Source organism: Cynocephalus volans, chromosome 8 (assembly GCF_027409185.1).
Source record: "Cynocephalus volans isolate mCynVol1 chromosome 8, mCynVol1.pri, whole genome shotgun sequence".
NCBI lineage: Eukaryota > Metazoa > Chordata > Mammalia > Dermoptera > Cynocephalidae > Cynocephalus > Cynocephalus volans.
The window spans coordinates 60,543,058-60,570,218 of NC_084467.1; the positions used below are offsets into that span (position 1 = coordinate 60,543,058).

At 33.8% G+C, this 27,161-nt stretch overlaps 1 protein-coding gene across 3 annotated transcripts in view; it reads left to right on the plus strand.

The window, feature by feature from the left end:
- Positions 1 to 25,079, plus strand: part of SRSF11 (serine and arginine rich splicing factor 11) — a 41,103-nt gene extending 16,024 nt beyond the window's left edge. For 2 of the 3 annotated variants that reach the window (XM_063105239.1, XM_063105241.1), the window contains exons 3-13: positions 1,323 to 1,456; positions 5,197 to 5,306; positions 7,467 to 7,559; positions 8,262 to 8,311; positions 9,996 to 10,123; positions 11,974 to 12,055; positions 17,741 to 17,872; positions 20,203 to 20,292; positions 22,929 to 23,024; positions 23,444 to 23,582; positions 23,688 to 25,079. In XM_063105239.1, coding sequence (XP_062961309.1) covers positions 1,323 to 1,456; positions 5,197 to 5,306; positions 7,467 to 7,559; positions 8,262 to 8,311; positions 9,996 to 10,123; positions 11,974 to 12,055; positions 17,741 to 17,872; positions 20,203 to 20,292; positions 22,929 to 23,024; positions 23,444 to 23,582; positions 23,688 to 23,885 — 1,252 coding nt within the window. In that variant the 3' untranslated portion in view covers positions 23,886 to 25,079. The remainder of the gene's footprint in view (positions 1 to 1,322; positions 1,457 to 5,196; positions 5,307 to 7,466; positions 7,560 to 8,261; positions 8,312 to 9,995; positions 10,124 to 11,973; positions 12,056 to 17,740; positions 17,873 to 20,202; positions 20,293 to 22,928; positions 23,025 to 23,443; positions 23,583 to 23,687) is intronic. The other variant, XM_063105242.1, reaches the window with a different exon arrangement.
- Positions 25,080 to 27,161: the final 2,082 nt, after the last annotated feature.

The window sequence follows — 27,161 nt, forward strand, 5'->3', positions numbered from 1 at the left end:
TTTCATGGCAGAAATTTGAACTATCTTAAAAAAAAAAAAAAAAAAAAAGAAATTTGAACTATCTTTATATGTGTATAATATATGTATTATATATAAATGTAAAAATATTTTTTAAGCAAATCCTCCCTGCGTATTTATCTTACTTATACTGTGTATTAGTCTGTTTCTCTTGCTTATAACAAAATACACAGAACTGGGTGATTTATAAAGAAAACAAAATTTATCGCTTACAGTAGTTTCTGAGGATGGGTAGTCCAAAGTCCAGGAAACACATTTGGTGAAGGCTTTAGTGATGGTGACAGTGATGACAGGGTATCACATTGTGAAAATGGCAGAGGAGAGACTGAGTAACCTCCTCATTCAGTCTCTTTTAAAAACACTCAAAACCATGTCCCTGGCCACCATTATTAATCCATTCATTACTGCACGGTCCTAAGATCCAATCACTTCTTCAAGGCTCCACCTTTCAATTACCATAACAGGATTTCCCACCCTCTTAAAAGTCACAGTGGGGGGCTAAGTTTCTAATACATAAAACTTGGGGGACACAATTCAAGCTTCAGTGAGTTTGGCGGGGACATAATTCAATCCACTACATACTGCCATAGCTTATACTTTAGCATTTGTTTCTATTTTACCAAAGGAGACAATTTGCTGAGAGAAGTGGTTCTTTTGCTTATTGAAATTATGCATAATAGCACTTGTGTGGTGAGATACTATACACACATGTGCTTAAAATTTTTCTTTTTTCTAATGTGCTCCAAGCCAGAAAGCCTTAATTATTTACAGTGCTTAGGAGTTCTTATAATGGTGTAGGTGAAAGAGCGCAGGGCATAGAACCAGTTTATTATGCAAGTCAAGAACACTCTTTATCAAATAGACACACTTTCTTGGGATATTCTTTTGTCCCTGAAGTGCAAAATTCTTCATCTTTTTTAGTCTGAGAAATTAACCATAATGAAAAGTTTCAAAGCCAAAACTAATTATTTGTTACCTGTATTTAAAATAGCTGGTGTTGGTATTATGGAAGAAATGTTGACAATTTTGTGGTCTCCTTAAACTCTGAGACTTCAGTTTCAAACTGTTTTTAATCTGATAACACTGTAAATTTAAATAGTTTGTATAGGTTTTTATCTACACTGCAATTTGCTACGTTCATTTAGTGGGAAGTACATTATTTGAAAAATTTTCTTTTGAACTAGTTAACTAAATATATATGCTATTATCTATTTTTATCTACCTATTTTACTTTTGGAGTGCAAGTGCTGGTTTGTGTTTCAGCTGACTTTTTCTCTCTTTTATGTTATTTGTGTATTTTTCAGTGATTCACCTTTACCAGTCTCATCTCGGGTCTGCTTTGTTAAGTTCCATGATCCAGACTCAGCAGTTGTGGCACAGCATCTGACAAACACTGTATTCGTTGACAGAGCTTTGATAGTCGTACCGTATGCAGAAGGTTTGTACTTTGCTTAATTAACTACCTATGTGGGCATCCTAAGATGACCATCTACCTCAGTATAGTTGTAGAGTCAGCATTAGTAGCATGTTCAAATCTAAGCTATTAACATTTTGAAACCCTTGTTATACTGCAGTCCATAATTTTTACTTGCAGATTTTTTAATTCTAAAAATTAGAAATCAGGTCTGTTTTTGTAAGATATTTAACCTTTTGCTTTCTTTTAAAACATTTTTAAGTTTATTAAAACCATGTCCCTAATTGTAACTCCCTGAGAGACATCTACTGGTTAATTTAATGGTGAGTTTTATGAAAAAGTCCTGAAAGTGAATGGTTCACTCCGTGTACACTTACACAGAAACCTTCCAATAAATGCATGATGTTAAATTTGTTTTGAATAAATGGCTAGGTTAGTTTTATTTCCTTAATGCTTTTTCTCACTGAAAACCTGAAAAAAAAAGCCCACATTGTATTCCAGTATACCAAGGGTTGCAATGATTTTAGATTTTGAAAGTTCAGTATTTCCTATAGCTTAGGTGCCAGATGGGCACTGGGTGTTTAGTTTTTATGCCAGATTTTCTTGTTCATTCTTGCTATATTTTCTAGAATATCTCTAAATAATAAATTCTTCTCTCTGTTATTTGTGTGTGTGATTTTTGTAGTGGAGAAGGCAAATGCAAACCCTTCCAGATGACTGAAAAACAGTGGGTCCTCTGCAGCTACAGGGGATTCTAGACATTAACTAAAGGCCAGCAAGCACTCAAGTCCCCCAAGTGTTTTCCTGGTGTAACCATTTGTTAACTACATTTTCTCTCTTTTTACATTTTAGGCTGTTAAAGTAATTTGACAGAAAAAAAATGCAGGTTTTTTGGATCTAAAAAAGCCACTGTGACAAGACAGCACTATTATTAATGCCATTTTGTACAATTTTCTAAGGCATATTTTATAATTAGTTTGTTCCCAATGTACTGCTAATTGATTTGCTTTTGGTAACTGTAAATTTTGATTTAAAAAAATACTGAAATATAAAATTACTGGATTTTACGTTGATAATTTAATAACTATGCTGACCAGGATTTAAGTGCTTTCCCCTTTTCTCAATAAACCGGTCAGTGGAAGCAGAATCTTGATATTGTTGGTTTTAGATGCTATCTTAAATCTTTGAATACAAATGTGAACATAACACCATAGTTTGTAAAAGTTGTGAAATGTCTAGTCCTTAAAACTTAGAGAAATTGCCTCTGGTTTTCTAAATAAATTCATAGATGGGTTAAGAAATGCTATATAATAACAGTACAGATATCTTCATGATATTAAAGTGTGTGAGTTCAGTTTTAAGTTTTTCAGATAGAGAAACTTTTGAGTTAATGTATTTTGGTTAAGCAATTTCTTTTATGTCAGTGTGCCTATTGTAGGATAAGACTTACCACCAGTAGAAAATTTACAGAATTCAAATTCAGGTTGAGTAAAATATAGATGATAGGTCTTGGAACAAGGGTCAAATCATGTGAATAATGTGCAAAACTTTTTAGTTAATCTTTAAATTTGAAGAATTCGTATTAGCTAAGTATTATAGTTTCCAAGCCCTGAGCATAATACAGTATATCATATAACTGACTTTCATAAGTATTTATAGACCGTAGTAATTTTTCTAGACCTGTGTTTGAAAGTAAGTCATTTAGGAGTATATGTGGAATTATAGAAATATTAAGTTCAGAGATCTATTTTTGGTGTATCTAATTCCTGGTATGATATGCTGTATTAATGTTAGCTCAACTAAATAACTTGATATGTTCAATCCTTTTGTCACCATTCATTCTGGACTTAGCTCTTACACTTTGGTGTTGTCTCTTGGTCATTGTTTTAGTACAATAGGCAAAAAGTCTACGGTAAGGAATAGTCTTAATTGGTAAAACCGAGATAGCTGGATTTGGAAGGAACTCTTAATAGTAATGGATTTGGGGATTATTTAGGCTCCTTGGTTAATGTTTGTTTCTTTTGTCTGTTTCTTTTTCTTTCATTTCTACACATTCATGCAGTATTTCATGGTTCTATCAAAGCAGCAGTAAAAAAAATACTCTTGACGCATGAAAATTAACTGGTGAGGGGCCTCATTGCTATTTTTAAATTGTAGTTTTATTTTTAAATAGTCTTTTTTTAATCCAAGGATCAGATGCATGACTTTTTTTTTAATGGATGCAGATCTTCTATCAGGTGTCTCACAATAAATTCAAGAGGATTTTAGTTTGCCAGAAATGTTGCAAATGCACTAATTTGAGTAAGATGTTGACTTAATATATCCTCTTGAAACATAATTTTGCATGCAAAATTACCCCATAATCTTTGTAGGTTTGTTAATAGTGATGCATTAATGCCCTATATCTAAATGATCTTTTCCCCCCTCCCCTCCATAATTCTTGGTATCTAAATTGATGACAGCTCTGACACAAGCAAGATAACAGTGCTGTGTAGTATACATTTGTTTGTATTATCGGCACTTCTCAGTATAGGTGGAAGGAACCATTACCTTTATTTAACAGTGGTTTTTCTTTTTTGTTGTTGTGTTTTACAGTTCTTTTCCCTGGTTCAGCCTGAACTATATACCAGGCCCTGCTGAAAATACCACCCAACAGTTTTCTTCTGCAGCTTATCCAGTTTCTCTTAAGTGCCCTGTACATATTGTATGTTTTATGATGAGATGCAGTTTCTTAATATGTATTACAGAAATACGACTGGTATTTGCAAATATGTAGTTTAATTGTATTATTGAACTCTCATTTTGGGGGCTTGGGCACATTAACAGATTAATCCATCTGTATAGGGCTTTTGCTGTTGGATAGAATTTATACTGTCTACATAAATATTTGTCTTAGGACCCTTAGATTTTATCTGAATACACAGATTAGGCTTTAAAAACAGACATACATGTCATTTCTGGCTTAAGGAGTTTGGCTAAGTTAGCTTTTGAACTGACACTATATAGCAGCATTTTTTGGTATGGTTACCATGGCACATGTTGGAACATAAAGCATTTTACTGTACAGGTAAGGAATGTGCCATGTTGTTTTACCTATTCTCTCTTTCTCACTCCCACACACATCCCGTGTGTATTCAGAAACCTTCAGAAACACATGTTCATTTTCATGAGTCAGCAAAAGCCCTACGCTTGATTTCAACAGAATATTTCCTTTACATACTTTTCTTCTCTTAATTTTTACAAAATTTATATGGTAGGTGTAAGAGAAAATCATAGTAACTGTACCATATTATTAACCCCTAAATCAAACTTTTTTTGTCTTGTGTATCTTGATTTTTCTGTGTGCTTTATAGTGAAGCAGCCGACACGAGTCGTTGTTCATAAAACAGCTTTTGAAAGTTGAGAGCACACCCCTGGAGAACCGACTGTGCTTGCTTACGTTTGGTTCATGACTTAAAAATCGAGTACAGGTGATGAAATCTTGGCAGTGTTAACAAAAAAGTAGTGTGTATTGTGCTATTTTTTTTTTACTCTAGAAACTTAACCATTTGTAGAGAAAAAGGAAACAAATTTTCACACATTGAAGTTTCTTTCTGACATAAAATTAATGATAAATAATCATAGAAATCAAGCTTTATATTTTAGCGAACATAAGTACTTTCAACAAACTCAGGTGGTGTATCAGGGAGACATTTTCTGGGTGTTTTTGTGTGTTTTCTGTCTTAGAAAAGAATGTATTCTAATGCAAGTATGTTTCTCTGCAGGAGTTATTCCTGATGAGACTAAGGCTTTGTCTCTGTTGGCACCAGCTAATGCAGTGGCAGGTCTTCTGCCTGGTGGTGGACTCCTGCCTACCCCCAACCCACTTACCCAGGTACTGTTGAGTTCTTAAAGGATGGAAAGGAACACAGGATTGTGAATAAAACTAAACATATTTGAGCTTTTTAAGTGCTGTTGAGATTCTAGTTCATAGGGTGATAAGTCATGTGTGAATAGTATTGGAAGAGACTAAATTATAATTATAAGTAGTACAGAGAATCTCCCAGAAGTTTACACTTTAAAAACTATGAAAATCATAAAATACCTGTTATATCAGTTTCGCCGTTGGCTCTCAAAATAACCCATAAGTAATTATAAAAAAGTCATAACAGCTCTGAACATGCTGTTAAAAACATACTCATTTGGACCAGGAAAGAAAATAAAGCCCAAGTTCAAACTTCTTAAGTGAACCCTCCTTTTCTTCATTTTATTTTTTTTTCCCTTTGCTCTTTTGCTATTATTTTGGGGTTTAAGTGGGTGGTTTGAAAATAAAGATAGATTCTTAGTGGGGCTGCTGTTTGTTATGGGGAAGATGAAGTAAAGTTGGTTAATGTCTAGTATTGATAATGCTATAAAAAGCATATCATTTTAGAACTAATAGGCACTTTGAATACCGTGTATTCTAACTACTCAGAGAGATTGTAACTGGTCAGTGGTTTCATAGGTAATAGTGAATAATAAGCCTCACTAGAAATTTATAGAAGCCTTCTTTCTGTTAGATCATGCTGCCTGTAGTTTACAGTATGGAATGATCAGGAGTTCTCAGGCATTTGGGTATGACTTTGATTATCACTTAACCACTTCTAGTTTTTTACCTATAAAATGAGGGTGTGGGTAATTTCTGGATTCCTTTAATGTATAAAATTATGTAATAACTATTAGACAGCAATTTGAAGTAGTATTGACAGCAATTTACCTGTACTCAGTAAACAGTTAAATTACAGAAAGTTTGGTACTTTGTGTTCACTAAATATTAATTGAAAGTAGAGGAACTTTTAGCATAGTGCTTGTGGAGAAAGGTCAGACTGATTCTAATGCCATAGCATTTTACATGGGTTGTTTCTATTAAATCATGGATTAATCAGAATTGTGTCAGACAAGAAACAGAGCCACACAGTAAATAGAACAGGGAACATTTAAATAAGGAATTATTAACTAGTACGAGGAGATTACTAGGGGAACTCTAATTAATACAGGAATCACAGGTATGAGAAACAACCTTACCTCTAAGGCTGAGGCAGAAAGAACACAGGAAATACATTTAGATCAGGGAACTCCTCTTCTTGTCTGTGCTGAGATTTAGACCTCCTTTGAAAAGGTGGATAAGAGATAAGTTATCCTTGGATGCCCACAGAACTTGCTGGAAAGCTGTCTAAGGAAATGGTACTGAAACTCACTGAGAAGTGCAGGCCACTGGGTGTCCCATGTGGCACTGCAGGAGCAATCAGTAAGGAGTCACAGGAACCAGGAAGAGAAGCCACTTCCCTAGTCAGCGTCCTTCCAGCACTCTACAGATAAAGCTTAGCATCATGGCAGCTGTCAAAGAAGAGATGCTTTATAAAAAGGGTTCTGCCTCCAGTAATCACAAAGCAGGGCAAAAAATGGTAGATTTGGAACTGAGCAGCAATAAATATTTATAATTGGCACTAGAAATAATCATGTGTCACTTAGTATGGGGATATGTTCGGAGAGATGTGTTGTTAGGTGATTTCATCATTGTGCAAACATAAGAATGTACTTAACACAAACCTACATGGTATAGCCTGCTACACACCAGGTCTATATGGTATAGCCTGTTGCTCTGACCACCGTCATAGGTCTGTTCACTGTTGTATGCAGTACATGACTATTAAAATATTTTGTATTTTTCTCTAAATCCTGATTTTAGAAGGGAAATGCTCTGTAATAAGTGAAAAATGGAGCCGTCATATAGAGCAAGGGTTGGCAAACTACAGCCTTTGGGCCAGACCCCTGCTTTACATTTTTCTTGGTACACAGCCATGCTTATTTGTTTATGTGTTGTGTATAGCAGCTTTCAAGCCGCAATGGATGATTGATTGTGTAGATTTGTGTAGAGATGAGTAGTTGCAATGGAGACCACATGACCTGCAAACTTAAACTAGTTACTTTCTGACCCTTTACAGAAAAAAAGCTTGACCCCTGGTATAAGGAACAGAAATGAACTTTTAAATAAACAAAATTTGAAATTTCACAGATTGGTGCTGTTCCATTGGCTGCTTTGGGAGCTCCTACTCTTGATCCTGCCCTTGCTGCACTTGGGCTTCCTGGAGCAAACTTGAACTCTCAGGTACAATTTATTACCATTCAACTTTTGAACCTATTTTTATAGAGAATTTTTTGCATTAACTGTTAGAACAAGAGTTAACTACTATGGTGTAGTAAAAATTTTTTCTTATGTAACCTTTTAAAAAGAGATATAAATGATCACTGAGTCATTAGCCACTTAATGTGTTCATCATCAGTATGTCATGGGATTAGTAAATAGTCATAAAAGGATGAGAGCATGGGGTCATAATTTGTTTTTCTATCATGGAAATTTTTGTTTTCTTTTATTGTAATATGGCTAAACTTTTTTCCTAAGTCACAACTTTGTGTAGATGTTTTGATGTTATACTGGCTAAACAGTTTTGAGTTATATTTTACATGTTTCTTTAAAATGTTTTCCCTCAGAAAGTCTCAAAATAAACAAGAGATAAATTATTCTGTAAAATCTAGACTGTTAAGCCTTATCTTCAGATAACTTGCTACAGCTGCTCTCTACAATCCTGTGGCCACCAAATGTCACCTGTTTCTTCTTTTTTTTTTTAAAGGGGCTGCTAAAAACTTTACTATGACGTGTAGCTTGCAATATTTCTATTCAGTATTGTACGTAGAGCATGTTTGTTTATGTAGGTTTGGCAGATTGTCCCAGGACATTTCAACATGAGAAAATAAAATAGCAATCATTTGTTTTATGTATTCTCATTGTTTTTATATGTTGTTTTTGCAGTCTCTTGCCGCAGATCAGTTGCTGAAGCTTATGAGTACTGTTGATCCCAAGTAAGGGTTTTTTCTTTGTTTCCATCAGTGATATGATATGTGAATGTCTAAGAGAACAGTTATTTTTTGATAGCTAAAAAGAGAGTTATCTGTTCTCGAAGCAAGCAATGTATATTGTTTCCCAGAAACAAGGAGAAAAATCCAGAACTAAACTCGTCTATAAAGGATTTTGTTTAAGTGTAATTTGTGAATGGTTTATACCAGGATGATAGCAAGAGAGCTAAATGTTATCTTCAGTTGATTCATTTAAAAAGATACATGCTCCAATCAGGAGGAAAGGTATTAAACATCTAAATATAGTAATACTTGTACATTCAACAGGAGAATGTACAGAGGTGCTATGGGAACTTATTTGTGAGGGGAGAACTTAGTTTGAAGATCAGAGGATGAGCCCTAAGCGTAATTAGAGTTAAAGAGGAGAAGCAGAGCTGAGGGAAACATTATCCCAGAGCAAAGTATTACATGTTGTGTAATTAGTAGCCAACATCATCTTTTAGGTGCTTTGATAAGTATTCTTTATGCTGTAATTGAAATTGTTTCCTACTTGATATGTGACAAATTCATGAGATTTTTTAAAATTGGTAATTTTTTGAACTTTATGACTTTTTATTTTAGCTTGAGAAAAGTCAGTATCAGTGAGTTGGTGAGCATGGGGGTGGGAGAACAAAATCATTTGGCTTTAGTAGTTAGTGACATTTTTTTCTTAAAAATTATCAGAGCTAAAATCCAAGCACCCAGGTTATAAAATCAGATATCACCAATACATTTGAAGCTTCCTGTGTACTCTTTCTTGATTACATTTCCCGCTTTTCCCACAAATAACTACTATACTAAATTTGGTGTTTATAATTTTTTCTTACATGTGTAAACCCTTAAGGGGCATCTTTAGCCTTTCCAGTCAGGATTTCATGTGTAACTTTGGTGGGCCATTGGCCTCTGCCTCAGTTTCTCCCCATCTGCAAACTAAAAGGTAACGCTCTTCCCCAACAAAATTATTCTGTTATAGAAAGTTCTTAAATCATATGAAGGATAGTTTGATTAAGTTTTGAGCATTAGCATATTCCCTTGTACTACCATTACTCAAAATGTGTTTGTTTATGGAAAGTTAATGGATTTTCAGCAAATTTAAATAGGTCTACATGGTCTCTGACTTACAGTGGTTCTATTTAAGATTTTTTTGACTTTATGATGGTGCAAAAGCAATATGCTTTCAGTAGAAACTGTATGAGCTGTACTCATACACTATTCTGTTTTTCACTTACAGTATTTGATAAATTACATGAGATATTCAACACATATGAAATAGCCTTTGTGTTAGATGATCTTGCCCAATGAAAGTGTTCTGAGCACATTTAAAGTACATTAGGCTAATCTGTGATGTTTGAGTGATTAACCTGTACTGCATTTTCAACTTAGTATATTTTCAACTTACAATGGGTCTATCAGGATGTAACCACATAGCAAGTTGTGGAGCATCTATTATTCTTATTGCCGATAATCTCTAAATCATTAAAATGTAGATATCCATTGTAAATATTCAGAATGATATTATCATGGAGTTCTTCCCCTTTTCTGGAAGGAGTATTTTACTAAAATGATGTTATATGAAGCATTTATATATTTATTTGAAATGCTGGTGTACATTTCAAAATACTTTAGATCTCAATTCTTGGTTCTGTTTCAGGTTGAATCATGTAGCTGCTGGCCTTGTTTCACCAAGTCTGAAATCAGATACCTCTAGTAAAGAAATAGAGGAAGCTATGAAAAGAGTACGAGAAGCACAGTCCCTAATTTCTGCTGCTATAGAACCAGGTAAAATATATTGAGGCAACTTTTTTGAATAGTAAACTATATGATTCTTGTCAAAAATAATTATGCTGCTAGTTTGGAAGTGTGTTGAATAGTACTGTAGTTGTTTTTTTTTTAATTTTCTACATTCTGATAAAAGATTATGTAGTGGATTGCCACCCAGACATATATGAAAATATCTGAAGACACTTCTGGTTGTCACACTGGTACCAACTGCTTCTAGTGAGTAGAGGACTGGGATTTTGCTAGATATCCTGCAGTGAACAGGACTGCCCTCCACAACAGTGATTGATTTCGGTCCAAAATGTCAGTAATACCTAGGATAATTTAATATGTGGTATGATCTTTTGGTTATATTTAATTATTTATGTTTGTCTAAGTTGGGATAGCCTAATTTTCATCTCTTACTTGGTCAAGAGAACCTAGTAAAAGTGCTTCTGTTTATGTTACTTAAAGAAAATCAAATACTTTTTTTTTTGGCAAATTCTCTTTGAGATTGAGTGGTTAACCCCTTGACTGCCCATATGTATTTACATCTGTGGTCCTGGATTTCTTTTCCCCCATTAAAAGACTAACAGCTAATTTGTCAACCTCAACAATAGGAGAGGGAGAGGGGATAACATTAGACCCCAAGATTCTTTTAGTGTTTTATTCATTTTTTATTCTTATTTCTTAATAAATGGGAAAGTTTTTAGTATGCACAGTATTAGGAAAATAATTTTAAGGTTTAATACTGGGTAAACTGATACCAAATGCTTAATGTGTATTATATTACTCAGTCAATAAATTGTCAAATAATTAGCCATGGTTACATAGCAGGCAGAAGTAGTTTAGGATACACAGCTGGATCTGTGTTACTCAAAAGCTAGGACACAACATGCTGTAAATGCTTCTGTATTCATTGAAAACTCAAGACCAGAGTGACTAAAAGTGGATTCTCTATGAACTGGTTTTCTTTCCAAGGTTTTTGTGAATTTATTTTTGATAGTGACACTCACAATAAGTGAACCTTATTAATGAAACCACCTAAATGAAACAGGTAGAGGAACTCAGTCTCACTTTGATGATAGTTCATGTATGAAGAATGCAATGGCTTTATTTCTTTTGTTGGGTCCTAAGTTAAAGGAAATTCTTATGTGTTATTTAAAAATTAGAAAGTAGAACAGTTCAGTTCTAGATCTGTTACCTACACTTACACAATAGAAAATTTGTGGGAAGAGGAGGGACAGGCAGGCATCAGGAAGAGATCTGGCTTACGAAATTTAATTCTGTCACTGAAGTAGTGAATTAATCATGACTTTCTGGATTTGGGAGCCAGATATTGAATCTGTTTTTATTTATTTATTATAAACCTGTGTATTAAATATATTTGTTTATAATTAAGGGATGATTGGGAAGATATCAATACATAAGTAAAAATTGAAGCTTTATTCTGGCTGAATTATAGCTATGTTTGTGAAAGAACCTAGGAAAGGAAAAGAGACCCCATCATTTAGAACTCTGTAGAATAAATTAAAGAGCTGAAGAATGGGAAAGATACCTTTTTCATAGACTGCTTTATGGAAAACACTTTACAGACTACTAAGTATGGCAAGTGAAATAATCAAAGGAACCTTTAGCTACCTGAGAATTAGGAGTCTAATTTGTATCTACCAAAAAAGCCTAGATAATTTGTATCACTTGAGTAATAAGCTTCAATATTGTGATTGTAAAATGATCACTTATAACATTTAAGCATATATGTAAAAGCTGAAAATTAAGATATTTAAAGAAATTCTAGAGTACAGCTGAAAGAGAATAATCTTTCCTATTTGATGATTTCTAAATACCAATTTTTTATCTTTTAAATCTAGATAAGAAAGAAGAAAAAAGAAGGCATTCAAGATCAAGATCACGTTCTAGGAGAAGGAGGACTCCCTCATCTTCTAGGCACAGGTTACAGATTGCTTTTTTTAATTGGTTATATCTTAGACGAAGATATTTTCTGTATGTCATATCTTTCTTAATTTGTTGTTAGCCCACTAACTCCTGGTTAAAGTGTGTTTCAGTAACCACTGCTATTAGCAGAATGTGTAAATGAGTGTTATGCATTGTATAAAGAGAGAAAAGGGAGAAAAGTATGTATAAATAGATGATTCATACTTAAAACCCCAAAATCTGAGGTGCTAGGTCGGAAAACATTGGGACTTGAGCACCAGAATGAGTTAGTACTATGGAAAGAACACTGGACTTGAAATTTTTGACTTGAATTTTAAATAAGACTTTTTCACAAGACTTCTGAGATTTTAAATTAGAAGGTTGTCTGTGCAACTGCACAGTATCCATCTGATGCGTGAATATTTGCAAATGACAGCTTGCTGTTCTTTTTGAGATTGTTCTTTGTATTACTCGATAAACTAATTGATACTAATCATTCATTTACTTACCTGGTAAGAAGCAGTCAGGTCTCTTCTCTGCGACGTCCGATTATGAAATGCAAGGTTTTTTCTAGGCGAGTGGTTCTTAAACTCCAGGTCTTAGAACCCCTTCACACTCATAGGAAATATATGAGAACCCCAAAGAGCTGAGCTTTTGTTTATGTGGGTTATTATCTATCAACATTGACTATATTAAAAATTTAAACTGCCATCTTTTTTTATTTGTTAATTATTTATTTATCAAGAGAAATTATTCCTTAGCCCACATATTCACGTTTCATAGTTCAGGAACACAGGTCAGTTACAAACTTTATGAAACTCAATCCAAAGAAATTCTTTGCATTCCAAAATCACTTTGCACTCTGAAGGATACCAGCTTTCCTCATCTCCTCAAAATCTTTCATGGAATCATAATCTCTGTAGACATCTGCATATGCCTTCTTTCTTGGTTCAGCCATAGCAAACTTACAGAAAGCTGCAACCCCCAGGGATACAACGAATTCTCCAACAATATGAAATTGCAGACACCTGGCCAGAAGGCCACACATCTGAAGTTTCATCAGAGCGCCGGAAACCATCATAGTTATCGTCCCTCAACAGCAATGTCTTTCCTGGCTGATGGAGAAATGAAAACTGTCATTTGAAATGACAGTAATAAACTCATTCATGTTAACGTAACTTTGAAACAAAACCTTTCAGAAAAGTTGTTGAGGAAAGTGGCTTTGTTTCTTTGCAAATCTCTTTAATGTTTAACTTCATAGACGACAACAGGATTCTGCATTGAACTTATTGCAATATATTTTGTTAGTGTATTTAGAAAATCTGGCTTCATACAAATATGTAGCTAGAAAAGGGAAAGGTAATTTTATAATCTTTTCAGGTGATTGTGATTAGCATTTGATATAATGCCAAAATTTGACAAGTGCTAGTTTCAGAAAAGGTAGTTGCAACATGGAATCTGAAACCATAATAATTAACTTTTCATATTCTGTTACATTAAAATCTATTGATCTTTCTTAGACTTTGATTGGCTCTTTTTCTGAGACATGATTTTGTAAAAGCAAGCATAGGTCATTTGAAAAATAATTGATTCATTGTGCTATGCACATTCCCAAATATTTACATATATTTGTTATACAATATCAAAAAGTGACATTTGGTATTATTTATTCAGGTCTCATCTCAAAAACCAAAATATTAGGAAGCTGTCAAGCTTACAGCGGTGGATTCAAGTTTCCCAAAATGTAATTTTCTCTTAAAAGCTCAGATTTTTGTCTTTGGAAACAAATTCATTTGTTTTCCTTGAAGTAATTGACTTCATTCATTTTTCAAGAAAATGTCTGCCAAATATCCAAGTCTGAATTACAGTAGTTTGTTGGTTCTTTTTTTGTTTTTAATAATGTAGAATTTATTAAATTAAAAATATTCACTGTTTATTTTTTTACAGGATTTATTTTTTTAATATTATTTATTATAAGCATATTATTATTACAAATCATGATTTTTCTTTATGTCCTTTACCCAACCTATCCATCCCCAAATGTTGGTTCTTTAAAAGGTAATGTTTTACGGAAAAGACATCTAGTTCAACTTACAGCTCAATCCCACAGTTGTCTCTCTTGATATAGCCATTGTAATTTAATAAGCATCAAAAGTGATTTATGTATACTTCCCATTTCATCACACAAAGTATTACTCAAGGGACTAGATTTTGAGGAAACAGTAAAAATTATTAATTTTATTAAATCTGGTCCCTTAGTAAATCTAATCCTTAGTGAAAGTGGCATTATTTTTATCTTTTACTGGAGATGTGCACAGAAATGCCAGTGAAGGTTATGGTGACTACTAGGGCAAAGCAATTTAATAGCCACTACCTTGATTTGTGCTGAGAAGAAGCCAGCACTTTACCCACAATTGCCTTTGCACCATTAGTGCAAATGTCAACACAGTAAAAGGAGCAATAATGTTATTATTTTGAAAATGTTGACCTTATAGACCCCATAAGAAGGTCTTGGAGTACCCAGTGTTCCACAAACCATACTGTGAAAACCATTGCTCTGAGTTATTTCTCACCAACTATTTCAGCCACTCTTCATTTTACTTAATTTCTAAATTCTACCCTGGTGGCATTCTAGTTCTAGTCAGAGCCTTTTAAGGGTGGCGTTCAGAACTATAGTATTCCAGTTGTGGTCAGTTATTTCAGGTAGTTTCAGCTTCACCTTACATATCCCTCCATCATCTGACTCTTACATGTTACTCACTGGCAGCCTTCACCACTGAGTCCATCTCTTCTGGAACCAGAAGATCCATCAGTTGTCTGCCTTTTCTGAAAACTTCTGTTACTCCTTAGTTTTTATTAAGGGTTACACAAAATCATTTCTTCTCTTCAGTATCAGGATTGTCAAAAGAACAGTGTATACTTGAATCCTAGACTTTCTCTCATTTCTATTAAACACACTCATAGCATAGCAAATATTTAACTAGTCATATTTGTTCTCAGATGGCCTTTTCTCTTTATTTCCATTACCATTATCTAACCTCTAGTGTCATTGTCTTAAGTCATTTTTTGAACTCTTACAGGGTTGTCCTATATGGTATGTCCATTTTATTCCCTGTCACCCACCTTCTCCTGGCCTATCATTCTTAGAAATGTCTTTCAGAAACCCAAATCTGTATTATGTCACAGCTCTATTAAACCTTGAGAAGCTCCCTATTAGGCAATAAGGTGATAATAAAACCTTAGAATGACTTTCAGGGTTTTTTTATTATTTGGTCTGGTTTATCTTTCCATACTTGTCATTTACTACTCCAAAACAGTTATAGAACTACTTGTCTGAACATACCATTTTTTTATGCCTCAGTGTTTTTACTCATGATCCTTTCTGCCTGATGTTCTTTCCCACATCTTCACTTGCACCTGAGGAATTTCTTTTTCTTTCTTCAATATACAGCTCAAAGCTTACTCTTATGTGAAGTGTTGGTACTGTTTACAATTCTTATGTTCCAGGATAATTTAATTTAATCTCTACAATAGGATGTATCTTACAAGACTACCATAGTTTATATGTGTTTCCCTCTCCTGAACTCTTGAAAAGGTATGCCTATGTGTTTTTCTTTACATACTAAGTACTTATTAGGACTCTCAAATTTTAATATAAATTACTCTGCTATAAGCAATGAAAAATAAGTGAAACATTTCTCTGAATTCAGACACTTGTAACGCATCATAACCGATAATTATTGTGGATTGTAATAGCCCAAGTTTGTTATTATGTAAAATGACCAAGACTTCCAGCAAGCTTTTTGACTTAATTAGATATATGATATCACTAATATCTATTTTGCTGATTTTTAAAAGCTCAGATAAACTAGTAAGTGTAATAAAAGTGGCTCTGCAAAACATGCCTTTTGAAAAATGACTAAGATTGAAACGGTACCTCTGCTTATTAGATTTTTTTAAGGCTATTTTATATTATTATTCTCTTTGTTTAGAAAGAAACCTGTAAGAATGCTCTTGTGATTTGTTTGCTATATCTGTGTTTTATCTGTATACATTAAAGGTAGGAAAAATGTGTAACTTGGTTATCAAAAATGTTTTTAACTTAAATTTTTTTAAAGCCAGAATCCTCAGAAGGTGAACAATGAGAATTTTTTAATCTCATAAGATGAAAGTGATAATTCTGACACTGATAGGCTCATTATTTTCACTCAAAGTATATTATTGGTACCTTTGGTCAAGCACTATAGTAATTGCTCAAGAGTATGGTTCTGAAATAAGATAGGCATATTTCACCTGTCCTCATAGAATAGCTTACAGAAACGTAGATAAGCAGTACAAAAATATTTCTTAGGCTGTAGAGATGTTATTACATGGAATTGTTTAGTAAATAGTTTCAAATATGGCTGAAAATAAGAGATGATTAAAAGTTTATTGAGTCCAATATGGCACTGTTTATGGATTTTGAGGCTATTGTTTTAGAGAGTTATGGCAACAGAAGCTGTATTAGCACGTCAGTACGAGGAAAGTCATTATTTAATGTATAAGGCACTTAGCTGGATTCTACATAACTTCATTTAATCTTTACAACTATCTTGTGAGGCAGGTGCTGTTATCTTTCTTTGACTGCTAAAGTAACAGGGTCAAAGAGGTTAGATAATGCTCTGAGTTACCTAATTTATAAGTGAGAGTTAAACACAAGGCTTTCCCATTTCTAAAATGTCCATCCTCTGGTACCTTGAAAAGAAAGCAGGTAGAGAGTTTAGACTGTTTGAAATGTTCACAGAAAGGGGCTGTATGTCAATAAAAGTGCAGTGATCAAAACTAAGCAAAGGATTGCAACTTATTTTTAATTCTTAAAATGGAGAAGAATGAGCGTTTTAAGGAAGGAGGAAGGAGGATTGGTGACATCTGAATGGTTAAGTGTACTAATGTCCTTCTTAAGTCTAGGAAGAGAAGGCTAGGGACTGGGGTAGAGGGCGGGGGATGTTTTTGTCATGTGACTGGAAAGAGAGTATCATGTAGAGACAGTGATGTGTTGAGAAAAATGAGAGTAAAAGAGAAAGTTTGTACTGACCAGTATTTATCTACATATGGTCTGCATAGCTTGGAGTTCCTGAAATTGTGAATTAAAGAAGTGGAATATATTTTAGAGAACAGCAGATGTCCATACAACGAGTGGTTTCTATTTCTGAAATAGGAATAATAATGGTACCTACATTATAGGCTTATTGTAAGGCCTATTTGCTGAGATTGTAATAAGCATAATATAACTATTTAATAATTGGTAAATAAGTTTAACCTGCAGTAGTGAGGAATCAAATAAGAAATTACATGTTAAAATGCTATATAATTGTATATGAGGATGCAAATGAAGCAGGTATTTGTTATTTTCCTTCATTATCTAATAGCATTTTTAACCTTGGCGATGTGGTACAGTGGTGGGCATAGAAGGTCAGGTTGAGCAAAACATTAAAAGGTAAGAAATTCCAAGTGTTAAAGGGTGTTACTAATTTCTAAGATATTAAAGATGTTTACTGTGTGGACTAAATAAATAACGGCAGCAAGTGAACTAGAAGGGAATTATCCCCACTTAGTTGGTGGTTAGTTTGTATGTCTGAATCTTTTGTTGAATACTAAGTGAAATACAAACAGCTAGTCTTTTTACATTTATATATGTGCACTGGCTTCCTTTTACATTATTAGGCGATCAAGAAGCAGATCCAGGAGGCGATCACATTCTAAGTCAAGGAGTAGGCGACGATCCAAAAGTCCAAGACGGAGAAGATCTCATTCCAGAGAGAGAGGTAGAAGGTCAAGGAGCACATCAAAAACCAGGTATAACAGACTGTCAACACTGGGTGGAAAGACAAGTTTTAGAGTTCCTAAGACCCCAAATACTGTGCTACATAATAACAAAAGGTGGAGTGGAGGGAGATACAGGGCTAGACAGGGGAAGAAACTGTTCAGAGTTTGAGGATGCTGACATTTGTTTTCTTGTGCTCTCTCGTAAACTGAAACTTGAGCTTACCGTAGAAGGCCTGGGCAAAATTTCGTAGTAATAAAATTTCTTAGCAGTCTTACTACCTTACGTTTCCTCCTTCACTCAAGCACTGCTAAGTATTTAGGTCTTTCAGTCATTCTTTGTGGTATGCCAAAGAATTTAAAGAAGACAGCCATGCCTCATTTTTCTTTTTTTGGCTGCTGGCTGGTATGGGGATACAAATCATTTATCTTTATATATCACATTATCAATAACTTGAGCAAACATTTATTAAAGATTATGCCAGATACTGAACCGTGCTAAAGGGTCTCATCCCATGATTTGAAACCAGTAAAAAGTTAAAGTGAGAATTCATAAAAAAAAAAATACCCCCAGCTTAAGGTATCATTTTCACTTAAGCATACATTCAATAACCAGTCTTATCTTGTAGAGCAATTTCAAATTAGTACACCTAATCTTGAGTAACACATACCAAATCACTGTTTTTCATTTCATAATGGCATTTGAAAGTGCAGAGATTTTTATTTTCCCCCAGTCATTCATAGTAGTCAGACACATACAATTTCACAGCACTTAATTTGTATTTAGCAACTGTCCTTTGTCTCTTTCAAAATATTTACCTTAGCTTTGTAGAAGCAGCCCTATATTTACATTCTTTATCCATTTATATACTTGATTAAATCACATAATAAGTATAGCTGGGGGCCAACAAAATTTATTCTTAGTTATTAGCTGTAACTCAACTGATAGGAGAAGAGGAGCTGCTATCTGTGTTCAACCCGTGGTAAAGGGGCTTTCAGTTGTTATGTGTTGTAGAGTGAATCATCTGTTAATCTAGTTAGTCAAACAAAGTTACTTAATGGAACAGTTATCATACAAAGAGGAATTAGGCATTCCTTCCCTCAAGGGCTTTCTGGTTTCTAGGAGAGTGATGAATATAATTACAAGGGAAGGGTCCTTGGTCGATGTGGTTGCCTCTTGGTAGTGTTGGAAGAGGCTTAATTGAGAAGTGACTGTTACTTAAATTCTGATAGATTTGACTGGACTAAGTGGGTGGCATGGTTTCAGGTAGGAAATGGTGTTTACAAAGTTAGCATAAGTTCTTGAAATAGCAAGATATTGGTGTAGGAGGACCAGGAAAAAAGGCAGAAAAGTATAAGGAGACAACAGATCATGGAAGCTTTTGTTGCTTACACTGTTTGCACTTGATTCAAGAGGTAACTGGAGTGGATTAAAAAGTGATTAATAAGGAATTGATGTTTTCATGTTTGTTCTTTGAAAGATTTCTGATAGAGGGTGCAGGGTCAATTTGTGGAAGGCATGACTGGCACCCACTAGGTAACTGTTGTAGTAATGTAGGAATTAGATTTTAAAGAATGAAGAGAGGGGATGGAGCAGAAGGAATGAAATAGAGAATATAGGGTAGAGAAATATTAGCTTAGAATAATAGAAGAGGTACTTTGGTCCCTAAGATTACAAAATAGTTGAGGATAGGTGTGTATGTTTATAGAATTTATCATTCAACAAACATATGTTGATTATCCTTTTCTTTGCTCAGGATGTTGGGGAGAATGGTGACCTTGGGAAAAAATGCCATGGGGAATAAAAATAAATTTATCCAAGTCTATAAAAAGATTTTGGGTTGAGGTATGGTTATAATACGAGTCCATTATGTTGGGATATTTTTCTAATAGCACTGAATAGCCCAGAGTATGTAGGTTCATATGGGATGGGTGCTTCGGAAGAATATTGAGTGATTTTGATAGTGTATTATGGGTTTTGGCCTGATAGTAGAAGTGGGTTGGGAAACTGGTGATCAGCTGAGAGTAAAAAAAGAGCGTTGAAGAGTCTAGAGAGAATTGTTAAAACTGTTAGTGTTTACCAACAAACATACCAGGAAACTGGCCAGCATCTTAATTATTTACTAACCACATAATCTACTGAAAAGAAGTTTTGTGAAATACTAGCAAAATGGGATTTTTAAAAAAGTCATTGTGCCACAAATATGCCACATGGGCTGTTATTTCTAAAACAGTTTCTGTCAGAGTAACAATCATACTTTTAAGAATGGGATTAAATCTGGTTATACTTTTTTTATTTTTACCACTATACAAATCGGCATTAGCTCAGTCTTCGGCATTCATAAATTGTGTTCATTTACTAGAGACAAAAAGAAAGAAGACAAAGAAAAGAAACGTTCCAAAACACCACCAAAAAGCTATAGCACAGCCAGACGTTCTAGAAGTGCAAGCAGGTAAGATAGCATTATGAACTCTTGGCCTCTTTTTTTTTTTTTTTTTTAAACTTTGTAAGATTATCAATAGGCTGTGAACATGAAGTGCTGCTTTCCAGGACATAAATAAGTACTTTAGTGTTGAAAAAAGTTAGGCCATGCCATTATTGAAACTTATTAAAATCAATTTGTGAAGAATAAGCTGAAGTTTACCTTTCTTTTTACTTAATATTTTACAGAATAGAGTATATTTGAAATAACATGGAATTCAACAGTAGTATTTCTGTCTTAAAGGTTGAGTTTTAACAGCTAAAGCATACTGAATTGTTACATTAAATTTCATTATAGTGAGTTATATTTGTCATATCCACGTTTTGTTTTTCCATATAGTGGTTTACTGATAAATTCATGGGAAGCGATGTAAGTTCTTATTTGTGTCATTCTCATACTAATTCTGTCTTTAAACTGTCATAGTGAAAACTGAAACAGTGTTGTAAACTTTATAGTTTACAACTTTATAGAAAATATGTTTTTCATGCTTAACTTGAAATTTATACATTAATGAGGGCTGGCCATACTTCATTCCATTTCTTCAGATCTCGTTTACACGTTTTACTGCAGTGTTTTATTCATCTACCTTATTTAAATTCATTAGGAGGCTCATGTCATATAAAAAGATTTAATTCAAAATGGATGAAAGACCTACAAGTAAGAGCTAAAACTATAATCAGAAAAAAACAAGTAAATCTTCATGACCTTGAATTTGGCATTGGTTTCCTAAATGTAACACCAAAAGCACAAGCAACAGAAGAAAAAAGATAAATTGGAGATCACCAAAATTAAAACTTCCATGTTTCGAAGGGTACTGTCAAGTAAGAAAACCCACAGAATGCTAGAAAATATTTGCAAATTATATATCTGATAAGGGACTTATATCTAGAACGTATAAAGAACTCTTACAACTCAGTAATAGAAAGGCAAATAACCCAATTTAAAAATAGGCAAATCAAAATAAATAAGTAAAATAGGCAAATCAGGACTGGCCGGTTAGCTCACTTGGTTAAAGAGTGTGGTGCTGATAACACCAGGGTCAAGGATTTGGATCTCAGTACTGGCCAGCCACCAAAAAGGGGGAAGGGGGGCAAGTCACAGTCACAATGAGATATCACTTTACACCTACTATCATTTATCAAAAAGACATGATAATAAGTGTTGGTGAGAATATGAAGAAGTAATAGCCAAAAAGTCAGCCCAAATGTCCATTAACTAACAAAAGGATAAACAAAGTGGTATATCCATATAATGGAATATTATTTAGCAATAAATAAGAATGATACATGCTACAATATGGATAAACCTTGGAAACGTTGTGCCAAATGAAAGCAAGTTACAAAAGGCCACATATTGTGTGATTCTATTTATATGAAATGTCCAGAATCTATACAGAAAGGAGATTAGTGATTGCTGGGGAGACAAGGAGGATTGGGGTGATAGCTAAAGGTATGGATTTCTTTTGGATATCTTTTAAATGTTCTTGAAAAGTAAGTTTATAAGAAAGAAAGTAAAACAGAAGAAAATGATAAACCAGGTCTTAAGGATAGATGGCAAAAAGGCATAAAATATGGAAAGTGCACTATGTCTTTTCTTACCTTAAAAACCGGGGAGGCATCCTTTACCTGTTTATTTAATGTACTTATTTGTGATCATTTTATCCTGATGAATTTTAAATGCCTACTATATGTTTGCAATTGTGCTACAATCTATTGAAGGGCACAGAAATATAAAATGTCTCTTCCCTGTAGAGAATTTGGCGGATCAGTTACACAAAACAGTAGCAAAAAGTATAAGGTTATAAAGTCCTGGCAGACTTAGTAAATGTTTGATGAATGAATGTTAAGTTGTATGTAATGTACCCAGGATGGGAACAAAAAAAGTATCATTTGGAAAATGGACAACTGAAAACACAGGGTTTAATTTTTTTGACTGCTTTATTTGTGCCTAAATTTTGTAATAGTCATCTTGCAAATCTGACAGCTTTCAAGAATCAGGAACAGAAATTATTTTAAAAACCACAATAAAAAGGAGGGGAAAGCTGTATATCTTAAAAATAATAGTTCAAAGCAAGGTGATGAGATTTTTCTGGGGTATAGGAAGTTGATTCAATTTCTACCTTTTCACTAACTTTAGTTCTCTGAATTTTAATCTAATGACTTTAAAGTTAATTTGGGGGGTATTTTATTAGTGATTGTCTTCTATATCACAAAGTTATTGAATTATCTGATACCTGTTCTGGCCACTGGATGTTTGAATCTTAAATCAGTAATAGTTTACTTTAGACTTTTTCCCTCTTCCGTTAGAACATTTTTAAAATCAGTCTTTTCTCAAGCTTAATATTTCTAATACCTTGCTTGCCTTGAAGAAGAATTGGTAGAAACTAGAGATTTCAGTGAGGGCGGTAAAGGAAAGGTACGTGGTTTGCAGATGTTTATTATTTATTCGATTGTTCAGCTCAAAACAGTATTGTGATACGTCTTCATTATTAGAATCATGCTATAGCAGTTCCTAGTGGAGCTCCAGCGTAGACACATCTGTGATGTGTCTGCACTTTTTAGGTCATAATGTATTTTAAAGCCTAGTTTAAACATTTGGTATTCTAGAGAGAGACGACGACGACGAAGCAGGAGTGGAACAAGATCTCCTAAAAAGCCTAGGTCTCCTAAAAGAAAATTGTCTCGCTCTCCATCCCCTAGGAGGTAAGAATGTTATCATTTAGATCTGCCCTGTATATTTTTTAGAAGTTGTTAGTTTTTTTAAATGTTCTGTGTTTTTAAAACTTCTACAGTTTTTCTTCCTTTTCAGAAATTAAAAGTGCTTAAGAATATATTGATACATTTTCTTTATGGCTTGGGACATATGATAAATGCTGTAGGATTGGGCATTTTAGACTTGTAACCAAGTTATGGTCTTCTCCCCTATATTGCTTGTGCACAGTTTGTACCTTTATAGTCTAGTGTTTTGAAATTGGATCTTTGCTATCCTTTTATATCTTGTGAACTTCGGTCAAGTTCACCATCTAACACGCTAAAAAATGTTGCTACTCAAGGTGAAATTGAAATGTCTTGAAAGGTTCTTTTAAAGCATCTTTTTTGAGCACTTTTTACTGTCATTCTAGACATAAAAAAGAGAAGAAGAAAGATAAAGACAAAGAAAGAGGCAGAGATGAAAGAGAACGATCAACAAGCAAGAAGAAGAGGAGTAAAGATAAGGAAAAGGACCGGGAAAGAAAATCAGAGAGTGATAAAGATGTAAAAGTATGTTTACAAACTAATATATTTTGGTAGTTTGAGTGTTGTTGGTTCTTTCAAGAAGTGATGTTTCTTTGAAGAAGTTTACTTTTATTATTATTCTTGGCAAAGCAGGTTACACGGGATTATGATGAAGAGGAACAGGGGTATGACAGCGAGAAAGAGAAAAAAGAGGAGAAGAAAACAACAGAAGCAGGTTCCCCTAAAACAAAGGAATGTTCTTTGGAAAAGGGAACTGGTGATTCACTAAGAGAATCCAAAGTGAATGGGGATGATCATCATGAAGAAGACATGGATATGAGTGACTGAACATTGCCTCAGTGGGAATCCACCTGTATACATGCATCAGTGTCATTCCTTTGTGTGATTTTTTAATGCTGTATTTGTTCATCTCAAACCTAGATGTATACAGCTCTCAGTTATAAATGGTTATAAAGCTCCTGGTATTGATATTAGTTATTTACATCAAAAAGCTTTTAGAAAATGGTACATGGGTAACCAGTTTTTCTTGTGGTGAAATCTGATTGAGTAACCAAGCAGTTTTACTATTCTGGTGCTGCTTCATAACAAATGAAAAGCTGCATGCATCTACAGCAGGCATGGATTGTTTATGTTGTATGATCTCCTTTATTAAGTAAGTTCACTTATAGTATTTCTAGAATTTGATTCTTTGCCGTAATAGAGCCATGTAGGGAATGCACTGATTGCATGTTATTGTGGCAGGCAAGAATATCCTAAATGTCATTAAAATCCTCCAACAACGTGATGGATCTACTTATGGTCTTGTTTGTTGACATGACAAATTAACATTCTTGTAGTTACATCTGGAAATGAGCATTTGAATTAGATAATCTTATAAGCCTTGTGGCTAAATTTTTGTGGCTTTTGTTTAACTTTGAAAGGTTATATATGCACTAACCTTTTTTTGATGGCTAATTAGGCTTTAATTACAGAAACAAGGTTTCAAATAAAACTGTCTTTGGCAGTGAGTAAAAAGCAAGATATTTTGAAGTAGAGTTGTATACTTTTTCGTAAGGCGTTTGGGAATTTTTTTTCCTGAAATGATAATTTATTCCACATTTACATCAGTGAAAACTATCTGCCTATTCTGAGTCCATCTGTAAAAAAGTTATCTATTGTCCTGATTTTCAATTTTCCACTCTTGTTTTAAGCTCAATGTTGGAAAAAGGGGGTAGTGCATTTTAAATTGACCTTCATATGCTTTTAAAATAAGACAAATCTACTTGATAATGTACCTTTTATTTGATCTCAAGTTGTATAAAACCAATAAATTTGTGTTACTATTACCGCAGTAGTAATCTTATGCACACAGTGATTCCATGTTATATGCAAAGTAGTTAGGCAACTGTTTTCTTAGTTACAGGAGTTTCAAGCTTCACTTTTGTGCAGTAAAAACAAAAGTAGGCTACAGTCTGTGCCATGTTGATGTACAGTTTCTGAAATTGTTTTACAAGACTTTGATAATAAAAACCCTTAAACTTATGTTTCATGTTCCTATAAAACTATTTGTATTTATTTACACTATTGAATGTATGACATTTACCTCATTCATTTCACAAATTAAGTTCTTTCCCTTTCTAGCCATATGTTTAAATACAGCAACAAGATGAAATCCATCACTGTAGTGATAGTTTTCAGAATTGTCAAACATGATTTAATTTCTTTCTAAACAATCTTTTTATTAGCTTAGTATGATTTTATTTCTCGTGTTTTGGGAGTGGGAATGGGGTTGGATAAAGCAATGGACTTTAGGATAAACAAATGATCCCACCTATATCTAGTAAATTTATATTTTCAGTGAAATACAAATATTTGCCTTTTCTGAAGTAGTACAGAAGCTGTCAATGATATGTATCTACTGTATAATACTAAATAGTATATTTATTCATTTATGAAACAAGTAGTATTTGTGTGTCTGGGACTAAGGGAAAATGAGACTTGGAATTGTAGCTTTTATCCAGGTTTTGAGTATAAATTGTTTTGTTTTTTTTTTTAAACACTGTTCTAAAATTGAAATGCCATATAGAAAAGCAACATCATTTTTACAGTTTGTAGTAGGTAACTTTTTAAAGATTTTATCAAAAGGAATTTTGTCTATAGTGAGTAAAAGAAGTTCTAGTAATGGTCCTAATAATCACTGCATTTTTAAAAACAAAGTTGATAGCAACTGATTTGTTTAAACTTTTTTTTTAGCAAAGGTTGAACCATGTGATATGGCCAGTTTTTTTTTAAGTCAAAAACAAGTGAAATATTGGCAGTTTCATTCACATGGTAAACCTAACATTCAGAGTCTATTCCCTCACTTGTAATCTGAGTACAAAAATATTAACTTTTCTAAAATAATTAAAAATTTTTGGTTTTAAAATAGTGCCACTGACTTCAGATGCTGCAGTGAAGGGAATCCATACTTAAGGATGTTTACTTTCAGTGGACATTCTCTACACAAACATAATGTTGCACTGGGTCACAAGCCTTTTTAAGAGATAACCATTTGAAATCAAGTGAACACTGCCTCCACACTTGAGTTTTGTTCTGTATTTGGTAGTAAAAATGATTAAAAAATAAAAGTGGTTTTCTTAGAAAAATGTTTGTTCTTATTTATTTGCTTAAATTCTTCAGGAGTGAATGAGAGGGTAGTGGCTATGTGATGAGCCTTTTCAAATTGAAAGATTTAACTGAGAGTCTGATCATGACTTCGGGCTTTATTTGGTTGAATTGGAGAGGACCTGTGTTTCTTCAGTTTTCCATGAAATTGATAGCTACCTTGCAAAGTACAGATGCTCCTCGACTTACAATGGGGTTTATTTGGACATGGGACATAGCCCCATCTTAAGACAAGGAGAGTTATGAATGCTTATTGCTTTTGCACCACCTTAAAGTGGAAAAATTAAGTTGAACCATTGTTATTTCGGGGACCGTCTGTAGTTGGCTAAAAAAGTCCTGGGTCAGTAAATGGTAGCTGCTGTTTGATAATGGGAATCTTAAAAACATTAATTTACATAGGGGATAATGTTAAAGCAAAAAGCCTTACCCTTTACATTTTTGTGAAGATGGATTTTTGATGTTTCCTGGTGGTACTCCTATGTATATATAGGATCTAGAAAAGTGCATATAGGCAGTTGGGGATGGGGGGAAATAAAGGGCTTCTAACTAACTGAAACAAAATAATTTTACTTTAACCTTGGAGTTGCATGTTAACAACTGGGTCAGGTTCTGGAGTGTGTACCATACGGCTTACACAGTATTGTCACTCAGTAAGCCAGCTTTATCTCACAAAGCTATCACATTCAGTTTGGTACCAGATGAAGGGTTTAGGGGCCATACTGTGAAGATAGATACACTTTTAAACTGGAATGGAGATTTCTGTTCCTCAGTCTGTGTTAAAACTAGCTAATTAATGCATTTCATCCCTGTGCTGCTGAAAATATTTTTCTAGTGAAGTGTATGTGTTTTGGTTAAATTATGCATACAACGGAATCGCTACTGGTACTTTTAAAAGCACCCAGAATATGTCTATTACTAAGGCTTTATTAGCAGAAGTAGTAATTATGCTTTTGTAAATAA